Genomic DNA, 22,172 nt, shown 5'->3' with positions numbered 1-22,172 from the left:
AGTCCTACTTACAGTGGTGGAGGGAAAATTAGCAAGTACCTAAGAAGGTGGCTGGAAGGAGGCATTTGAGAGCAAGCACTACAAAGAGCTGGTGCAGGACTGTAGGGATAAAGATGGGCAGACAAGTACAGAGGTCACCCTGTCCAATCAGTGTGGAAGTTGTTGACTAACGGAGAGAAAATAAGGAGGAAATTGGGAAGACTGGGGGAGAGAGCAGAAAGAGCCTCCTATTGGATATGAAGTAGGAAGGAAAGGTTGAGCTGGCAGGCAGACCAAGTGAGTAGTGGCTGGCCACTGCTGCTGACTGCCAGCAGGAGGATGTTATGGTGCAGATAGTTGGTACCCATCTGACGGGAGGATTTGTGACGTTGAAAGATCCAAAATGAATGACCGCAGGAGCATCACTGATGACGTGTCCAGACTTTGCAGAATACAAAAACGATGAGTTCAGTCTATTAAATTCCAGCTGAATGTTTAAATTATTGATCAGACTCATTTTAAAGTTCTCCAGAAGATAGTATTTCTTTGTCCCTTTAAAGAAAAAGCCACACGATGGGGTCATAACATATTGCAAGTGTCATTTCAAGCCTAAACTACTCATGTGCTTATAGTGCCATCAGAACAGCAAAACTAGCATGAAGAATTTGAAGCCATTTACAAGAGATATAGCATTGAGTATTGTGACACCTGAACAGAGAATCAGTAGACAGAACATCACTAGTAAAAGTTCTGTATTAAAAGTTGTATCTCAAACTTTAAGTATATGAAAAGTACAATGCTTGGTAAATGTTATCAGCTCCATCTGCTGACGAGAGGTTCACCAACTGCATTCATGTCAGACAGTAAGCTTCCCCCCCCCCATTGGGCAGTTTGGGCAATGAGAAAACATTAACTCTACATTGACATCTAGTGGCCATACATGTTCAAAGCACTTCCATTTGTAATTTGTAGCTGAAGCATTAGATCAATGCTTCCCAATTATGGGGTCAAATTAATTATTCAGAGAGCATTTAATTATCATCAGAGTAGTCGTTCAATCAGACGAGAACTGCCAGGTCGTCCAATTTCCACTTGAGCCAAAAGCTGGTCACTAACAACACCCACTCACCTTCACGATCAGTTTTTGACTTCCAAACTAACTAAAGATGCTTTCAGGCAATTACTTATCTTCATTAAGGTAGGTTTGACATTACATGGATAATTTAACCATTTTTAAATGAAATGTGACCTTTAGTTTATAATCTAATCTAGATTTTGACACACGGTCTTTCAAGAAAAAACATAGGTTAGAAACAATTATAGGACATTTTTTTCTTTGGACAAATTTTGTAAACCTAGAAGTTATAAACTTGTGGAAAGTAGCAGTGACTAACATCTAGTTGATAGTTCAGCTCATGTTATGTGTGATTTTTTTAAATATTATTTTTTAAATTCTTTTGTTTTGCCCGAAGTTGATTGTCAAACTTGCTCTGTACACAACCTGCACAAGGCCGTCATACTTAATAAAAAAAAGCTGAATGTGTAACTTTTCCCCGCACTTTTTGGGAAACCGTGAGGGGGTTGAGGTGACGTAGCACTGAATCAGGCTAAACTCAAAGGATACATGAATGGCTCAACATAATTTATTTTCATTTTATGTTAAAATGTACAGAGTTCTTTGAAAGTACTTGCTAAGAAAGAAAAACAAAATGGAAAAAAATGGAAATACATACAGGGACAGAGTCGAGAGTTGAGGCAGCTGAGCTCAAATCAACCTTCACTGTGTGCCCAGCTGTCCCGTCCCCCCACCCTCTTTTTATTTTGCGCTCTCTCTTAGCATACAACGCAACATGTACAATTACAAAGGATACAAAAAGGGAAGCAATATAAACAGACAGAAATATACTGAGCTCATTTTTACATGCCTCTTAAATGTAAGGAAGTCATCCTATGCACACACAGAAGTAAAAAAAACAAAAAAGAAAGAAAACAAAAAGAATGCCGAGTAACCTTTAGATATTTGTAGTCCTTTTGTTTAAAATAGCATTAATATACTACACAAAGATAGAAAAACTCTAGAGATGAGATGGAATGGAGAGGTTAAAGGCATCTTAAAGTCACTAAAAGTGAGTGGTAATTTTTTTAAATTTTGAGTTTCTTAGTAATTATTACCCAAGAGGCGAGCTAAAAAATATGTTTTTTTTTGTCGTTTCCTGAAACAGAAGTGAAAAAAATGACAGTACCAATATCAATGTCAGAATTTCCTTTTATATTATAGAAAAAACATTTTCTCTACAATAGGTTTCTAAAGTCAAAAAGAGTCAGCTTGTGTCATAAAAGAAAGCTGCCCAGTCTGACAAAATTCAGAAAAGAAATGAAACAAAAAAAAGTAAATACAGAACAGAATACACACAAAGAAAGTTTGTATGCCAGGTCTGTATGACAAATGAAAACTCCTCTTTTGACTAAGAATACCGATACGCGGCCCAACAAAGTCAACCACGACCCTACGGGACCTCCTTGCCTCCGACCCTGCTTCTATAACCGAGCTACAATCCCAGGGCCAAACCTCGCGCTAGATCGAGCATTCAGGCACACCTTCACAAAGGCTAACCGTCCGCTGCCACATTTTTAGCCAATGGGAGCACAGAAACAACAACAATAACAAAAACAAGATTAAAAAAACCCCAAAAGAAAAAAACAAATTTTACAAAAAACACACCATTCAGAAGCAGACTCCTCGACCTCTTTGGGTCACTAACACTTAAGGATGCGAGGTCACCTATAGTTAACCGACTTTCCTTAAAGTAGTTACATGGAAATCCCACCGTTTGTTCTGCATTCCCTAAGCTGCTAAAAAAAAAGGCTGACATTGTATACCATCTGTCAGTGGAGTGTGGACAAAAACAGTTGAATGTTTCCTGAGCTAGCCATCAACTGGAGACAGCTAGTCAGTGTGTGTTTGTATTTATATATATATGTATATATATATATATATGTGTGTGTGTGTGTGTTTGTATGTGTGTGTGTGCTGAATATTGGGAAGTACCAGAATATTTACATCGAAATGTTTCAGAGTCGCGGCAAACTGGAAAATAATGCTACTTGTTTCATTTATGGATATATAATATGACAGTAACACGCTAGTCTCTTCTGTGTCTTTGCTGTGTTTTTGGTACAACACTGTCCATCCAGGAAGACAGAGACTCTGGAAAACAGTCAAACACCTCAAACACCCGAGGCCCTGCTCCACTGTGCTCTTCTGGAACTCACGAAAAGCCGTGGGGCCGAGCGGCGCCGGAGATGTTTGGGCATTTCTGAGAGAGCAAGAGGGTGTAATCACCGTTTCAGAATGCCGCGCGTATAAAGATCAAAGCATGTAAGGAGGTCGGACTGCACACACGTATTAAAAAAAACAAACAAACAAACAAAAACAACAACAAAAATAAGGTCAACAGTATGTTTAACATAAAACAACAGTCCGCCTGCAATGTTTCATCGTCTCTTTTTTCAAGGTAAGGCTTCCTATATTAAAAGATTGTGTGCATGGTTGAATATACTCAGTAACCACCGTTCACAGTCTGACCAGGCCAGGTACTCCTGTACCTTGTGGACTTTTCTGTGGACTTTTCCTCGTCATACTTCGTCGTTCCTTACTGTCCTCCTCAGTGTCGAGAGGAGGAGTGGACTCCTGGGCCTGTGTGCTGGCCTGGCCTGAAGCGCCACGGCACGGCCGAGGTCCACGTACACACCAAATCCTGCCCAAATACTCCCATACACAGCCAGCTGGGAGGGGAGGGGGAGACGAGCCCAAATAAAAAAAGGGACAAAATGACAACACAGAAAAAACAAAAACAAAAAACAGGAAACCCAAAGACCCTCTCTGTCCCCATCACCTTCACTCCACTGGTGCCTCTGAGGCACTGGAGAGGGTGAACAGGACTAATGGACATTTAGAGTACAGCGAGCATACGCTCTGGCCCCTTTCTGTCTCCTTTTTTCACTTCTTGGCTGCTCATCTGCTCATGTAATGTGGCTGTTTTGGATAGCTGTGATGGGAGGGGCCAGTGTACATCATGTTCCCGTGGTGATTGGGCTGCATAGGCTGCTGTGGGTAGCCCTGCCCTCCCATCATGCCCACCTGCATCTGCATTGGGTACTGAGCTGGCTGATTCATGTATGCGGGGTTGCTGTGATAGCCACTGTTCATCATAGGCTGAGCCATTCGGTAGCTGGCTGACATGGGGTTCAGAGTCGTCATGTTCATAGAATTATACGGCGCCGTGGGCATGAGGTTTGGCATCATGCCGCGCTGCACGGCCAAGGTGCGCGGCGTACCCTGCATGGCCACAGTCCCCGAGCTGCGGCTATAGAGCTGCTGCTGGTGCGGGGCCGGGGCCAGCTGCTGAGTGGCTTTGGACCGAATGGAAATGTGGCCTTTGACGGTAGTCATCTGGCCCTGCAGCCGCTGCGTGTGCGGTGGAGGTCCTAGGCCGATGTTGGTCGTGGGCATGTTGCATTGCAGCTGCAGAGAGCCCAGGTTCATGGAGCCAGAGCTAAGGTTAGGAGGTGGGGTCATAGTGGGCTGCCCCTGAGGAAGGGCAGTGTGGGGTGAAGGGGCCAGCCCAGGATTGGAGAGAGAAACACTAGTGGCATAGGAGGTAACAGCGGCGGAGTGAGAGTAGGGCATGCCGTGGGGCTCCATGATGGTGTTGGTGAGCTGCTGGAGTTTGGCCAGGCTGAATGTTGCCGAGGGCTGGGGGTAGCCCCCCGTACCAAAGTCCTGACCCATGCGCTCATACAGGGTGCGGCCCCCTCCTCCACCTCCGCTCTCTGGAATCTCCATGATCATGGGCGTGGAGGCAAAGCCATTGCCCATGCTGCACTGGGACAAGGCCTGCTGCGGTGGCGGTGGCGGGGCCGAGGGTGGAGGCTGAGGGTTGGGCGCTTGTTGCTGCTGTTGAGGAACCTTTTTTGTTGATTGCTGCTGCTGCTGCTGCTGGTTGGTGCTGGGAGGCCTCTCAATCACACCACAGCTCTGAGGAGACTTAATGCCACAGCTGGGGGTGTTGGATGGCGGTGGGGGCGGCGGGGGCTGGGGCACAGCACTGCCCACGTTGCTGGCACCTGGTCCACTGTTGGGCACTGGTCCTGTTTGCTGAATGAGGCTACAGCTGCCCATCGCTAGCTGGGATGCGGCATTTCCTGTGGAAGATGTGAGGCTGGGGGCTGGCACGAAGGAGCAGCTGTTGGACTGAGAGGAGGAAGAAGGGGTGGCAGAGCTGGAAGAAGAGGACGCCGAGGACGCTGAAGCCGTTGAAGCCCCGGCGACCACGGCAGCAGACATTCCTCCTCCATTGCCCCCGTTTCCTGTTCCATTGCCCCCTCCGCCCATGGTGGAGTCGTAGCTGCTGGGGTTGTCATAATTCTCTGTAGTGCTTTCAATGCTGCCCAGGTCACTGAAGCCACTGTCCACCACCTGCTGCGAGTGGTCCGACACAGACGGCACATCCATCATCGGCGACGTCTCCATGTTCTGCTGAGAGGGGGCAGAAAGCGAACTGGGATGCTCTGGAGTGATCTGTGTGTAGCCACCTCCAGCGCCACCGCCACTGCTCGCTGCTCCGGTGGGGCCAGGAGTTCCACCCCTTTGCCCTGCTGGTGTCGTATCCACGATGCCCGATTGCAGCCCCGGGCTGTTCACAGAGCGCACAGACTGACTGGGCAGCGGGGGCACTGGTGGATTAGGGAGGGGGCTGCTGTGCTGGGAGGCTCCACATTCCTCTACTAAGGCTAGGGTCTCCTCTTCAGGCTCGCCCGTGTGACTGTAGCTCTGCAGGGTCCGGCAGGCGGCTAGGGTCTCTTCACAGTCCTGGTAAGCGCCGTGGTGTGGCTGGGGCTCAGTTTCCTCGTCCTGGGCTTCCCCCTGCGTCAGCGACTGAACAGCCTGCATAGTCTCCAGGTCCAGCTCATTGGAGTGGTGATGTGAGTGGTGCGTGTGATGGTGGCCAAGCTCCTCCTTGAAGTCAGGGTGCTGGTGAGGGTGGGAGTGCGGATGCTGGGGTTCCATCAAGAGTGTGACGTCTTTATCATCCGGGTGCAGAGGCTGCAGCTCCATTGGCTCAGAAGGAACAGACATGGCCGTGACCGTTTCCACCGCCGCCGCCGCTGCAGCAGACTCCTCCTGCTCTCTGCGCCTCCTCTCCTCCTGCTGAGGGTCTGCTGAGGGGGGCCGGCACTTGGTCTCCTGCACCCTTTCCTCAGCCTCCTCCTCCTCCTCTTCCTCCTCCTGTTTGCTGACGTACTCCTGGGCCACGCTGTTCTCCATGCCTAAAAAAGGCTCTACACCTGGGGGTTCTTCTTTGACTGGAGGCGAGTTTGCGTGCGAGGCAGACTCCTCCTCCTCGTCTTCATCGTCGTCTTCGTCTTCAGAGTCCGGACTTTTTCTCTTTTTGCTGCTGCTGCTCTTGTCTTCTAAGTGTCCGTCACCCTCATCGTCTGCATCGTGGTCGTCACTTCGCCGGCTTCCTGAACCCGGCGTGACCGCCGCTCGCCTGTTCACGCTACCGCCACTGCTGCCCATGCTGCCACACTCCTCTTCCTCCCTTTCCTCATCATCGTCGTCTTCCTCTCTGTCACCCATATCTGTGTCCTGAGGCCGGGACTGCGGGGCCCGGGGCCCTGAGGTGGAAGAAGAGGAAGAAGGGGAAAGCAGTGGACGGGATGGTGGCCGGCTAGGTTTGTCCTCTTCCCAGGCTCGCTCGATGTCCTCCTCATCATCTTCCTCCTCTTCTTCCGGGTCAGAGGTGGGAGGTGGTTTGGGGGTAGGCTGTGGTGGCTGGCGGTTCTTGGGCGGTCTCCCCCGCTTTCGGGGCATCTTTTGTTCAACGGGCTTAGGGAGATAGTCGTCTTCTTCGTCAGAGTCTTTTTGTTTGACGTCTCTGTCCGTGTTAGTTCTGCAGACTTGCTTGCTGTTCCGGTCATCCGTCTGCAGCAGCTGAGGAACTTTGTCCATCTGCTGCTGCTCTAGCAACCTTTGTCTTTCCTGCTCCTGCCTGTCCGCCTCCTCCTGGGCCCGCTGCAAGTACCAGCTCCGGGGCTTGCGACCAGGCTTCATCTTGATTTTGGGTTGCTGAGGATTCCCACTTTGGGCCTGGCCGTCTGCAGCTGCTCTCTGGTTGGGTCCTGTGCCAGGTGGCTTGCCTCTTTTCTTCCAGTGCTGTGGTTTGCGGCTCTTTCCTTTGGGCCAGCCTTTCTTCTTTTTGACTGGGACTTCAGGGTTGGCCCCAAGGGTCTCTGATGGGGTTGCTGTCAAAGCAGCTACAGACTTCGGCATAGTTGTTAGCTCTGCAAAGGAAAGAAGATGAAGTGGTTAGATACAGCTACTGCACAAAGTTCTGGCCAGACTGTGAAAATAAATGTGATGGCTTTCTAACTACTCCTCTGAACAGACTAAATAACTAAACTCCATCTTAACCAGTAAATGTCAGTAGATGCCAGTAACTCATCAGTTCAAACAACTGTACATCAGAGTAGAAGTTACTTGGAGATGTCACCACTATCACAAGGCCAGGAAGAAGACCCAAGCTTTCACCCTCCCCATGCAGACATCGTTAGGATTGTCATCTCTCATAAATGGGAAGTTACTGGAATATTTTTTATCATTGTCCAACATTAGGTGAGTTTTACATTGACATGGACTGAGAGGCTGCGATCCAAGACACAAGCCTCTGTTAAAACTCAACTAAAATTTGCAGTTTATTTCAGAGCACTGGCACGCTGAACAGAGCGGCTGGAATAACGAAGGAGGCAGACTACCTCAGTAATCTTCAGGACAACCTTAAACTTGGACACAACTATGCCAGCATCAAAGCAATAACCAGAAACACACATTACAACTGGTTGTGGAATGGAAAAAATCAGGCTAACACAAAGGTTTTGGAATTGCCATGCCAAAGTCCTACCCATGTATGTACGATTAGTCCATACATGTGTAGTCCTTCACATTTCATCACTGCTCACCATCTTCCTCCGAATCTGTGAGGTTGGAGAGTCGGCCCCTCTTTGGCGCAGGGTCAGACAACCTCAGAGCGGACTGCGGTTGGGGGTAGCGGCGCAGCGGGTGACCCAGTGGAGTCTCCTCCTCCAGCCTGGGCATAGGCCTCTCTGAGTCAGAGTCTACAAAAGGCTCATCCAACACCTCCGTGGTCTCCGAAATGGTCTCAGTCACCACGCTGCTGTGAGGGTGGCTGCGCGGGCGAAAGCGGCGCTTCCTCATGGGCTTCTGGGTAGAAACGGGACAAGGGATTAAGATGTGCTAAGGAGCTTTAGAGTAGGGATGCACCGATACCGATACTGTAAAATGTGTTTGTACTCCTATTCGTAACCGATACCAACTTATTTCATTAATCAGAGGGTGGCTTGTCATTTCTGTTGTAGTTTTTTAGATTGGCCACTAGGGGGGCAATTATTATTTTATTTATTATTTATTTTATAATTTTTTATATTTTATTATTTATTTAATAATAATTATTTTGTTTGTTTGTTTACAATATGGACACTCTGCAATAATTTAAACGTTTATTTTATTCGCAAACCTAATTTGTATTTATTTTATTCCAAACAGAAGTGTTTATTTATTATTCTGAAAGCTCGAGACAATAGTTCAGTGATATTTTGTAAAATTACAATGTGGAGACTTTGCAATAATTTAACAGAAGTTTCACTTGAAATTTTTTGGTGGTCATTTTTATTAAGATTTTATTTTTTATCGGCAGGGAATATAATAAAACCTGTCTTCCAATTAATTGTATTTGTGTGTGTGTGTGTGTGTGTGTGGTAGAAGTATCGTTTTTTGTACTCTGTATCGGCAAGTACTCAGATCCAAGTATCGGTATCGTATCGGTTTGAAAAAATTGGTATCGTTGCATCCCTACTTTAGAGCAAACTGACAACTTCACAAGCAGGAAGCTACTTTTGCGATTATCATCATCATCTTTATGATAGCTGAAAATAGAAAACTGTTCATGTCTAACCTTGCATTTGAGCCCTGACTTGGTGAGCATAGGAGGGGAGCATCCCCTCTCTTCGTCATCTTCATCGTCGTCATCCTCTTCTTCTTCGCTGCTTTCACTGAAGCGGCTCTTCCTGACGGGAGAAGACTCGCTCAGCCTGGGAATCACAGGAAGCTGTGGGTGACCCTCTCCGGGACCTTCTATCAGTCTGGGCTTCGGGCCTCTCTTTTTCCTCGGTGGCCGGCCTCGTCTCGTGGGGGTTATGGAAGGGTGCCTGCTCATGTCGAGTGTGTGAAAGGCTGTCGTGTCCGCTTGTCTGTCCAAGGAGAAAAGGGAGGGCGGGCTGTTGACAGCGCCTGTGGTTTTTACCCCCTCTGACCTGTCCTCGTCCTCATCATCTTCATCCTCTACTGGACGGATTTTGGGTGGCCGTCCCACCCGCGCGCTGTCCTTCACCTTACCCCAAGGCCAGTTTTTGGGCGGGCGCCCTCGTGGCCTGCGTTCGCCGTTTGTTGGCGGAGGGGGTCGTGGTGGTTCTGGTACAGGCGGTGGGCATCGGACTGGAGGGGGAATTGGAGAGCTTTGGCCAATCGGAAATCCTAGAAAGGTCTTCCTTTCCTCCTCCTCTTCTTCATCCTTCTTCCCTTGCCGCACATGCCAGGACATCTGTGGGACCTTGTGACTCGGCTTAATCTGTTTAGAAAATATACAATTCAATTAATTACACCAGAAAGCAAGTCTGACTAAATTTATTATCTTCACAAATGCAATGGCAATCTTTACCTCCTTACGAGTCTCTTCCTTTGGTTCCTCATCCTCCTCCTCCTCATCATCATCATCGTCATCATCTCCATCAGCATCAGAGACCACGGTGTTGGTTACTATGACAGGAGTCCAGCGGAGACACTCGGGGTCGACCTCCAGCTGTCGTGGCCGGGCCTTTAGACGAGCCATGTGGTTGGCCACCAGCTTCTCCCTTCGCATCAGGATGAGTCTAACAAAGTCAAAGCAAAAACAGACGGGAGCATGAGCCCTCCGGACGCACATTTTTCTACATTGAAGCATCGATACATTGCAGACAAATATGGCTGTGCAGTTAAATGTGCAGCTATGCCAACTGTTCAGGGATTTTTTTGTTTTTTCCTTGGATAGAAACATTTTGCTTTCCCCATAGAGGTATTAGCACGGGCCAAAGGAAAATAACGAGCACTGCAGTTAAACTATTTTTTAACCAATTACGTCAACTGGGCTTCTATTTACTCAGCCACAACAGACATGTTTGTCTATAAAACCGACAAAGCTGTAACAGAGCACCTCCAGTGCAGCAGATAAATCATTCACAGGTGGATACAAGGACCAAAATTGGTACATAAACTCTTTTATGATTAAAATAACGAGTAAGGATAAAGTAGAAGGACAAAGTCTTGCATTTTTGAATGATCTAAATGTCAAAACATACACATTTGACTGATTTTTTGTGTAAACAAAAAAAACAAAGTGAAGACAAGTTGTGTCAGCCAAAGTTTAGAACAAAAGAAAAGTCTTCACGCATGGAATACATTACTTAGCTGCATGCATCATGGTGCTTTCAAAAAGGTAAAAAACCTTGACCTGCACAGCATTGCCATTGGAGCAACATCTCATTGCGCTTACTTTGCTTTTCATGGGACCAAGAAGTTTTTAAGTTACAAATTTTACTTACTTTTATACTCACAAGCCCAAAACAAGAGTAAAACCTTCTAAAATAAACAATGGACAAATGGCAAAACTTTTAACTGCAGAGGGACAGAGTTAGTGCATATATGCACTTCTGAAAGATCATTTCACTTATCTGCTGCACTATAATCTTTACACCGTGCAGAGCACTGATGCTTACATGCGCAGCCACCAGCCCCCAAAGATCTATTCTCATTCAGGAAAAACCCTGCACGCATGTGTTTTTTGTGATGCACCTAAAAATAACTGACAGTAAGTGCAGTAAGCCCACATACAGTAAAGACACAGTCTTCGCTGCATTATTTGACACAAATCGACACATCTGTGATACAGTCATCCAAATATTCAGGATAAATAAAATAGATCTTTTTTGACAACACAGTTAAAAGTTTAGAGTACCAAGAAGCTGCTTTTTTAACATCTGGCACAATACACATGTGCTTGGTAAGCTGCCAGGACACCTCAGTTTACAAACTGTGACTTTTCCGCACATAGTTTACTTTGCAGTTAGATGCAAGTCAACTTTTATGTTGTTGTTTTGTAGGTCTATGAGGCCTAATAACATAAAAAAAACCAAATCTTTGTTTTGCTAAAAATTTTGCACGTTGCCACTGATCCACTAGCCTAACAGCTGCACAGCCTGACTCTGGTGGTACCACTACAAACACCAGGAGAGTGCAGTCCAACCTGGCTCTGGACGATTAACTGATTAAAATCACAAGTGGCTGTCTGTGTGACTCCGGACAGCACGTGAGATCCCATTACCGCTAGCATCATAGCTGAGTGTTTGGGGAGCAGCCAAAGTAATGCAGCTTAACCAGCTTATGCAATGCATGTGAAAATATAGGTTGATGTACTGTTTGTTCAAACATCGTTTGAATGTTAAGTTTCAGTGTCACGAAATTTGTATGGCTGTTTTTGAAATCTCAATTCTAATCTTTTAAGACTTCACGAGGGGAACCAAACTTTTCACTAACATGTCTGTGTACCTCCATAAAAAGGCTTTTCTGTTTTGCTTTCTTGGTGCTGCCACTGAAATACTTGTTCCACATCAAAAATCTGAGTCTACTGTTACTGCATATTTTCGCTTGGTCTTTCTCAAATTACACTGGGTCACCTTAGTAAAACGTTTTGGCTGCTTAGACTGAAAACCAGCATTTCAATTAAAAAAAAAAAAAAAAAAAGGCAATAGCAGCACAACCAGAACGACTTTGTTTATATTTGGGCCATATAAAAAAAATATGGAGTATATTTCTGACCGGTCTCCCCGCTGCTCCAGCATGTTGAGGCTATGCAGGGTGGTGGTGATGTCCTGGGGGCAGATCCCCGTCAGTTTGCTGAGCTGTCGTATGGTGATCTGCCGGTCGCGGAGCTCGTGGAGACACTCCAGCACCACGCTACGCCAGTAGGCCATGTAAGACAGCCGACCTAAGTCCGACAGAGGCTTCTCCGGAGATCCTGGCTGTCCCTCTCGCTTTGACAGCAAGTAGCCTGCAGGGAAGGAGGAACCGGAGACAAGCGCATCATGAGCCAAATGTTTGAATTTAGTCATTATGTCTATGAAAAGAGGAACCATCAGTGTTTAGTCAAAGTGAGCCCAATATTCTCATTTCAAACTGTGATCATTCTATTTCTTTTTAGAAAATAAGCAGCACTTACTGAAGTCGATGAGAAAACGCCCATAGCCCTTGCGCTGGTACTGTGGAAGAATCATGATGCATGATACGTTGTATTTCTGTTGACAGTGCTTCTCCTGAAGAGAAAAAACACAGACACATTTAACCATTAGAGGAAAAAAGAAAAATAATAATGGAAACACATTATAAAGCAGGTGTGTGTGAGCTGGGTGTTAATGGTGCTGTGTCTGCTCTCTAACTGCTGTGCTTTGGCAGTGAGGTTGCATGTTAATGGGAGCACCTGCAGAGGCAAACTCCACAGAGGGACAATGGTGCTCACAGCAGCCACTATTTATCTGGGACACCACATGAGCATTTGTATGTTTTAGGAAGATATTTCAGCTTCATTTAATCTGAATAAATATATATATATATATATATATATATATTTATTTATATATTAGGGGTGCAACGATACACAAAATTCACGGTTCGGTTTGATACTTTGGTGTCACGGTTCGATATTTTTTTGATACAAAAAATGTTCATGCCTTTTTAATTTGTCATTTATTAAAATTATAAATATATATTTTAACTCAAAAGTACAGTTTTTAAATTTAATGTTGATGAAACAACAAACAAAGTGATAAAGAAAATAAATCTATCTGATGGAGAAATCCCTCATCTTTGGAAAAGAGTTTATTACAGAGAAATGTCTCTTTCCAAAATAAAAGCTATACTATACGCTTCTTCTGGGCTATATTCTCAGCAGCATATTAAACATATCAGGTCCCCATAAGGAGAATCATGTGCTAACGGCTGTCTAAATGACTCGGGTAAAGTTTGTAGCATGTGTGCTTGTTGTTTTTGTCTGCTTCCACTTGTCTTTGCACTAGGATGATGTCGGAGCAAATGTGCAGTCATATTTGTTGTGTTCCCACTAGTGCTGTCAGCGTTAATCTGAAATGACAAATCTCCGTTAACGAGCTACCGCGGATCGCCCCGTGCGTGGGGCTGGACAGCCAACACGTTAACAAGCTAACTGCGCTAACGCAGTAGTTCCCACCAATGTAATTGAGCATTGCGTGGCACATCCGACACACTGTTTTACTTTAGTCCATGACCTTACCTTCAGGGTCATACGTCACATGAAAACCAAAATAGTTCCAAACGCCAGATCTGAATTAGGGTGGGGGAGGTTTAATTTGCCATGTTGCAACGAGAGCTCAACTTCTGTCTCGCTAGCTTGCCCTGCGCTCAGTGAATCTGCGTTCGACTACTCCGCCTAGGCTGCACTGTCAAGCGCAGATCCACTGAGCGCTCAACACAGACAGCATCATCAGAAGGAAAGTTGATAAAATAAATTAAAAACTTTGTATTGTTCGATACACATGCGTACCGAACCGAAAGCACTGTATCGAACGGTTCAATATCGATACGAGTATTGTTGCACCCCATATATATATATATATATATATATATATATATATATATATATATATATATATATATATATATAATCCGACAACAAAGCTGTATTTTGCTGAGAGTCAAGAAAACACAAAATCCAGACAGAATAGATCTTTGCAGAGAAGTTGAGTGGGGGAAGATGAACTGAAAGCCATACTACCTTGGAGAAGTAGCCAACAAGGTGGCAGCCTTTACTGTCGTTCTGGGTGAGGACGTAGAAAAGGAAGGGCTCCACATCGTAGTAGAGGGTCTTGTGGTCCAGGAACAGTTTAGCGAGTAGACACAGGTTCTGACAGTAGATTGTGCTAACATTCCCATCAACCTGTTGAAAGATGTTGGTAAGAAAACACAAATCAGTACACAGCGCAGGACTTCCTAAACAACTACTTTCTCATCCCTGAAACACTAAAGTGCTGAGTTAAATCTCCAGGCTGCTGTTAGGGAGCTGTGGAGCAGAGTGAAGGTGAATGGATTAGAAGTTAGTGTTAGGCTATGATCTCCCCTGTGTCCCTGTAGACTCCGAAATACACAGAGGCTGGAGGAGAGAAACGATGAGTGGTAAAGAGACGGAGGGAGGCTCAGGTTGGCAGGCGGCCAGTTATCTGTGCTCTCCTCGGAGAGAGGAAAGGACTGCAGAGTGGAGTAAACAGAAGCTTCGACGGCCGTGTCCTGCAGACAACAATCCAGTCAATTCAGTGGCCATTGTGCTTAACTGCAAATTCGTCTCATTATAACTTTGATACGAAGAACAGGATCTTCCACTAAGGCGGGTGAGGATGTCACAATCACTTTAAGGGTTTTTGACTAAGAAATATTTATATAGTTGGTGGGAAAGCATTATGCTATGCAGAAACTTTCTCCAATAAAGGGTAAAATTGGACAGGCAGCGTGGGAAACATTTGAAAGGACTTGTGGGTTTGTACTGTGCAACTGTGTGCAGGTCTGAGGTGGCAAGAAGACTAGATGGAAGTTCATCTAGTGGCAAGTAAGCCATCATTAATTGCCTTTTTAATTTACAATGAGATACATCTAACAGCAGGCAAAGTGTTTATTTTATGAGGGCATGAACAGGCAAGATGATCATCAAGTTAAAAACACACTAAGCTGATGATTTTATTTGCTTTTCTTCTGCTGGGACAGCCGAGACACTAAAACAATGCAGCCAAACAGGAAAATATAAACTAAACTCAAAACACTGTTAGGAGATCACGGCAAGTGATCGTTATTTGATTTTGCACCAATATCTGACGTCTGACTGAATTTAATCAGCAACCAGACAGGAAAGTGGAATTTCCAGTACTAACACTTAACACATTCACCTTATATGTAAGAAACCTCAAACTGGGAGTCTACACAAACCCGGCCTGAGGTCGTCACAGTGCTGGTCCTAAGCGACGGTTGCATCAGTTAGGGCACCGAGCATAAAGACTGTGCCGAATCAAACGTGGATCCATCCACTGCGGTGATAAAGGGAGCAACCAAAAGTACCTTTATTTATTTACTTACAGTTAGGGAATCACTTCTCACAGGGAAGTCAGATCAGCGAGGCCAGTCTGAACATGAGACCTGATCCTGGAATGCACTTCTACAGCAGGGAGCAGCTGCATTCCTCTGTAGGGCCACGAGGTCTTTGAGTGCGGTCACACAGACACAATCCAATACCTCGAGGGAGGATTGGCCAGTGTAATGCTTTATGTCATGTGTAGAAAACAAAAGCCCTTTAGAGCAACTATTTATGTTGCAGTAAATCGCTCTCATTTCCCAAACTGTCAAAATGACGTCAGATTTTCCGTCATCGGCGACAGAAAATGAACAGAAGTCGTCTTTGTTACAGCGCTGGCCACCGTTACTTAGCTGTTACACCTTCTGCACTTTGAGTTTATCAAAGATCACTGACACCCAGGCAGTTTTTCAGTCAATCCATCACCTCCCTGATGTCTGAGATAAACCAAAAACAGCAGAAAAACACCAAAATGAGCTTCTCCAGATCCTGATTTGTAACTACACCTATTCATAACTCACAGTTTCTGTATTCAACCATCATTTGACCTAACGATTATGTATTCAATTCTGCACAACGGGCTTGGGAGTAACTCACAGTACTCTCATTATACACAACTAAACCTAACAATAGCATCACAGTGCAACAATATTTGATGAATGTGCCTCAAATGGTGAAATGGTTACACAGTCACTCAGTTCAATTCCAGATGGAAACACAAATCCCCTTTGGGGCTGCTTGGGAAATACATCCAGTGTAAACACTGCCAGGTAGGGCTGCACGATTTTGCATAAAATAAGAATCACGATTTTTTGGCTTAGAATTGAGATCACGATTCTCTCACGATTTTCTTTTAATAAATATTTATTGCACTTATTAACTGCACATCAACTTCGTAACAGTTGAGACTGAACATAAAAACAATAAATAAACATAAAAACAACAAATGTCTCACGTTTTGTCGTTGCCGCAAAATCTTGTACTGCTTGAAATTCCGTCTCCACCGTTGCTCGACACTGCGTGTACAGAGCAGGTAGTGCAACAATAGAAAAATAGTTGCGGGACGGCACTGTGTAGCGTTTGTCTAGGGTGTTGATCGTTTTCCTAAATCCCTCGTTTTGCACAGTGTTGATGGAGCCATATCTTTGGTCAGGTGATAAGTAATAGCCTCCGTAATTTCTTTGTGCCTGCGGGAGTTCGACGTGTATAGGGAAGCGCTGTATAAGGTTCCCGTTATTGATGTTTGGGTGGTTGACCGGGACGGATTTTCTCCAGTCACTTTCTCGTCATCCCTGACGTGCTCTCCGTTGCTTTTTCCCTGCTAATTTTAGCAGCCAGCTTCTGTATCACGTGGTATAAGGCTCCGCCCTTGTCATTTGTTGAGCAGGAAGAGTGAGCGCTTGTTTTCATGCAGATTACGTCCCGGATCAAAATGCGGTACAATCGTCGTCGTCTTTTTTTTTTTTTTAAATCGTTGTCATTTGGAAATGAGATCGCACATAAGTATGAATTGAGATCGCGATTAATCGTGCAGCCCTACTGCCAGGTTAAACTTGTTGAGCTGCCCGCTGTGGTGACCGCTTGTGTCGAGGAAGCAGCCAAAAGTGTTTTCAGGTTTCACCCATCACTACATCTGCTTAACCGAAGAGGAAAAGGACCAAAAAGTAAAAAGGAATTCACTGAACCGTGGTCTTAGTTTCCCCCCACTGTCCTCAGCTGGCTCAGGCTGTAAAATATAAGACGAAGCTATACGACATACTGCGTATTACGTAGCAGCCTTTTTACAATATCACAATAATGGCTACTGTACTGTTTCACTGGATACATGAATGCATTTGCAGGTCTGTTAACTGTGCCTGCTTTAGTGTGTTTCAAAGACATGTTAGAGAGGATCCTCCTGTAAGAAGCACAGCGTGAATTCAAATAATTCTGAAGCGCCTGGATGCAGAAAATACTTTCAGTGTGATTTTTCCTTTTTTATTGTGCCATCTGGAAGTTGCTGGTGTTTTTAGAAGTTCTTTAGTGGTTTTTGAAAGACTTTATTCCCAGCGAGTTATCTCCAGTTTAAAAAAAAACAACAACAAAATTGAAAAACAAAACAACACAACAAAGCCACATCTGCAACTTCCCCACCTCGAATACAGAGATGTCGTCCTTCCTGTAGATCTCATTGGCCGGAGGGTGGAACCAGTTGCACTTCTTCATGTGCTGGTAGAGGATGCTGCGACTTTTCATGTAGCGCAGGCAGAACTCACACAGGTAGAGTTTAGGTAGTCTGGAAACGGGAGCGCAAAAACAAAAGGACAAAAGGAAAGGTTTTAACGGGTTTGCTCACAAACAAACAAATCCCAACATTTTTCTTCTTCAGCTGGAATATTTACTGGTCTTTTATAACAATCGGCTATTTTTCTGGTGATGTAACAAAGGCAAAAGTCAAACTGGGTTCGTTTTTCCTCCAAATGACATTTGCTAAACAATTAAATGTGAAGGCTTTAAGAACTTCTGATTAATTTTTTAGAATAAAAACTGATATTTTTGCTTTTTTTTTCTGTGCGCACTTTTCCAGTTTGCATCCATCAGGTATTTTAAATTGCTGAGATAAACATACACAGTGGGATGAATTTTCTTGAAACGCAACAAACTGCAGAAATGCACATTTAAAAACACCTCCGACTACGGATCCCTGTCACAGAGGGTGGCAGTGTAAACGGCTTATGACGAGCTCCATTATTCGGGTGGTAATTTCTACACCTACGAGCAGGATTGTGAGCCAAGTACCTCATGCTGTTGCGTTACATTATGGTGCGTTAGCTTACCTGCTGTACTCCTGCGGGTACGGAGACGAATACCACGTCTGGATTTCATACTTGCCAAATTCAATGACTGACGGGCAGCGCATTTGAGGGTCTGGCGGACCCGTCACGCCGACTTTCTGTTGGGGGAAGGGAAAAGGCAGAGATGTTTATGGTTAGCTACAGGTTTACAACTGGCGGGGGATTAGCGGGCCATGAGCCAAGCAGAGACACCAGAAATCATCAGCAGAGTATCTCAGACTGTTACAGCAGGAGAGGGCACCAGGTTTATTCTCAAGTTTACATTACTCTTACGTGGATCTTCCTGGTTTGCCCTTCCCAGCCATTTACATCATGTATTCACCGTACACGATATTCACTGTCACCCAGCCTGGAACAGTTCTGCTCATTAACTCACACACTTACACGCCACTGTGGCTATTCCACATCCACAACAGCGTTTTAATACGACTCCCATGGCGTTAACCCCACACCCACTCTCTGGTCAGTTTACTGCTGCACTATTCCCTTAAAACAAGCCATTAATGTGGCTAATTTACACTTCCTCTCTGACTAACGTATCAGAACACTGTCGTTAAAGATGCCCCGCTCAGTCATCGCGCCATCAAACACAAGACTCGTTTTACGTGCTTTATCGAGACCCAGTCTTAAACATTCATGGGTTGTTTTACTCTAGCCGGGCTTGCCCTTCTGTTTATGGAGCACAGTTTGGCATCCATCACAAGCAGAATGTGAAATTCAAGCAAATGTCCAACAACAACAGTAAAGACTAATCAGCTTGTTGTAAAGCTGCTGTCCTAAATTCAATCCATTTCATTTGCATCTTGAGGTCACGGCCTGTGTGTGCTGCATCTATGGTAATGGATCATTTTAATATCTATATTGAATCTGGCAGCTGTTCCTAATTTCTTTCCTGCACTTCTTTGACACACACACACAGGACCTGCAGCCCTCTGTGAGCCAGCAGCTTCATCTCTTACAACCAGCCAGCTGTTGACTTGGCTCTTTCTGACCACATTCTCACCACGATTGAGATTTACGTGTATACCCTCCAGTCTGGCAGCCTCAGTCCCAGACTCACAGCTCTCAGATTCCCATGCTGATGCAATCTCATTGTCCTATTTGGCCAGTGTTCAGCGTCTCCCTTCCCCGCTGTTGTCTCGTAATAATCACGCGTACCTGTAGCGCCAGCTCCTGGATGTGTCTGAACAGCTCGATGTCTTTTTCCGTCAGGTTCTCGTGGCCGGGCAGTTTGTCATCTTCGTCACGCCAGTCGCTGCCTTCCTGATTGTCTGGGGATTGAAAGACAATCAGAAGTTATTTCGAATCCCAAGATGTCTGCAGACTTTCAGGGTCTTATAACAGGTCACTTTCTTATATTAAAGCCTGCAATCACAGGATGTTAGAAAGAGTAACATTTAGGAGAGCAGCATCCCTAAATGCAATCAAAATCCCCCCAAGAGAAATAGCCGAATTTATGTGAATCACATGATTAGTTGTGCGTATGTTGGCGTGGATACAAAGCCTGTTACTTCAACTCAAGGCTGAAGCCACAACTCACGAATCTCTTCATCCATAATCAGTCCTAATTTTATTCTGAAAGTTCTGACAGGAAGCGGACGTTCGTATCTCCACCACTTTTAGGACGTTGCTCCCGTCGCTGCCATTCTTCATCCGGCCACGCTTTCCTCCGTCTCCAAAATAAGTCACATTGCCGACATGCACGCCAGTGATCGCTGCCCTAATTGCTTCACAACAAATCCTGCTCCCTCGGCTTGTGTGGAGAACGAACGTACGGGCCGCGCCGTTTCTGATTTAATGACGCAGCGAAGCGCAAATTATACATCCAATTTGGCATATGATCTGTTCTTAAGGCGTTTTTTCACAATACATCGGTTGAATGAACGGGAACAAAACCGCTGCTTGTTCTTTGCCGCAGTTTGGCGTCATTTGTGCTCGAGCTACGGTCTGTAATCTCAGCGTGACACACGCAGCGGACACAGCAAAGCCTGGTTAAAACGAATGACACAGTTTTTCTAAACTTGACAACAATCTCACTCCTGACTTTAAGAGCGATCAAAAACTTTGTGTCTGTATCACACCAGCTTTGCAGTTTCACACTACTCACGCTAAACCCCGTGACGTGAAATAATATCAGCTAAATTAAAGCTGCCAGGTTACTTTCCACATATTTATTAAGTTAGCTGATAGCTAAGACAGTCTTTTATTTGTTTTGCTTGCTGCAGGCAGTAAACGCACATTAGCAACACAGGCAAGAGTGGAAGAGACTTGTGATAATGGATGATGAGGGTGTTCTTCATTCTTTCTAAAACACACATGGGTGCTGCAGAAAGCTGAAGGAAGCGCTGCTGCTCATTACTTATAACTCGCTGCTTTTACTCTAAGAGATTTCAATGGAAACAGAACTGCAGGCGGGCACTTCAAATTACAAAAGCAATTTCTTTAAATGCATAAGCAATCATTTTCTCTGGCTGAGGGAAAAAAAATAAAGCAATTCCACACGATTTTTAGCCTTGACCTACAATTTCAAAATAAGTAACATCACGGCTGAATCGTCTATAAAAGAGGGACAAAGAACACAAAAGCAATGTGAATGCTTCACAGTAACAGCTGATACCTACAGAGTCTGTAAGCAAAGCACCTGCAAAGGACTCATGAAAGTAGAGCACGTTTTTTTTAAAAGGTCAATTTATTGATTCAGATATTAACTTTTTTTTTACCATTTGTGTTTCATTTCTGTGCTGTTGCTCTCTCATTAAACATAACAGATCATTAACATGTCGTTATGTACGTCACTTTATCTCAACGTTTTATGTTTTCATGGCAAATGTGAATCGAAACTGTCTGATGGTGATGATGAGCAAAAAACAAAACAAAAAAACAAGCTGATCTTTCCCACCTCTGTCATCTCCTTCGCCTTTGCGACTGGCTTTCTTTCGGATGCGGCACTGCTGTGAGTAGTCCACCACTTCCTGCCGTGCCTTGCGGCCCTCGGGAGATGGCGTGAAGAACTTTGTGAGGGCGTCGATGAGGCCCTTGGTCTTGTTGTTGAAGCGCAGGCTGCTGTGTGACAGGTCGCCGTCCTCCCGCATGGAAAAAAGCAGCCTGTCGTCTCCGGGGTAACCTTCGCAGGAGGAGCTGGAGGAAGAGTTTGCTGAGGCCGAGCGCTTCCGCCGACCCCGCCCTCCCAGCTTCTTAAAGGGCCGCCCCGGCCTGCAGAAGACAAAAGTGTTAGGGTCAAAGTCACTCTGCAGTGCAAAGACCACCTAAACATGCATTTATCTGTGTATGCCACAGTGTGCGCACAGTGATTGGTGTGTAGTACAATCTCCAACATACTTGGAACCACCTTACTGCATTATTATGGATGATCTGATATCGTCGTGTTGGTGTTGTTCCCAGATCATCATGAAAATGTTGTTCCAGGTTCAACATTGCAAGTGACCAATCACATTATTGTGACGTTATTCTTTTGCGCACCAACCCATTTGTGCATTTATGAAATGCCAATGTTGCAAGGACAATATCAATTCTGCTTAGCGTTTATTTTAGGGTTAGGGTCCGTTGATCGGCGGACAAAGGCGGTTTCTCGCAGCTTAAGTACAGTTTTTTGTTTTACGCCGGTTTTTCCCGAAGTCGCAAAAGTATGACATCACAACATTCTGATTGGTCACTTGCAATGTTGATCCTGGAACAACCTTTAGTATGATGATCTGGGAACAACACCAACACGAGGGTATCAGATCGTGCGCATTATTATATATACAAACAAAAAAGAAATACTCTGCACAAAAATAACCTTTGGCATTACACTTTAAGGGTAAGATCTCATTACTGTCAGTGTCTCAAATTTCTGCATGGCATTCGTTAGTATGGAGGACCAAAACAGTCAATATTAAACATAAGAAAATAATGATAATAATAATAAAAGTGTCATGAATGGAACTTAAGGTGATTAATCACTATTAATCCCATTAAATGCATTTTATTTCATTTTAAATAAAATACAGCACTAGTAGATTTACTACTGCTGTAAATTTGT

General features: G+C 44.8%; 1 protein-coding gene across 4 annotated transcripts in view; it reads right to left on the bottom strand.

The window, feature by feature from the left end:
• Window positions 1-1,608: 1,608 nt before the first annotated feature.
• kat6a (K(lysine) acetyltransferase 6A) overlaps window positions 1,609-22,172 on the bottom strand; it is a 40,255-nt gene continuing 19,691 nt past the window's right edge. For 3 of the 4 annotated variants that reach the window (XM_087848935.1, XM_087848936.1, XM_087848937.1), the window contains exons 7-17: window positions 21,030-21,343; window positions 19,289-19,401; window positions 18,113-18,228; window positions 17,430-17,571; window positions 13,956-14,117; window positions 12,369-12,462; window positions 11,969-12,200; window positions 9,777-9,987; window positions 9,015-9,686; window positions 8,002-8,263; window positions 1,609-7,326 (exon numbers count right to left, since the gene is read on the bottom strand). In XM_087848935.1, the coding sequence (XP_087705061.1) occupies window positions 3,995-7,326; window positions 8,002-8,263; window positions 9,015-9,686; window positions 9,777-9,987; window positions 11,969-12,200; window positions 12,369-12,462; window positions 13,956-14,117; window positions 17,430-17,571; window positions 18,113-18,228; window positions 19,289-19,401; window positions 21,030-21,343 (5,650 nt within the window). In that variant the 3' untranslated portion in view covers window positions 1,609-3,994. The remainder of the gene's footprint in view (window positions 7,327-8,001; window positions 8,264-9,014; window positions 9,687-9,776; window positions 9,988-11,968; window positions 12,201-12,368; window positions 12,463-13,955; window positions 14,118-17,429; window positions 17,572-18,112; window positions 18,229-19,288; window positions 19,402-21,029; window positions 21,344-22,172) is intronic. The other variant, XM_087848938.1, reaches the window with a different exon arrangement.

The sequence above is a fragment of the Neolamprologus brichardi genome, chromosome 12 (genome assembly GCF_056152115.1).
Source record: "Neolamprologus brichardi isolate AB-2024 chromosome 12, ASM5615211v1, whole genome shotgun sequence".
Classification (NCBI taxonomy): domain Eukaryota; kingdom Metazoa; phylum Chordata; class Actinopteri; order Cichliformes; family Cichlidae; genus Neolamprologus; species Neolamprologus brichardi.
This window is presented reverse-complemented; position numbering and strand designations above follow the sequence as displayed.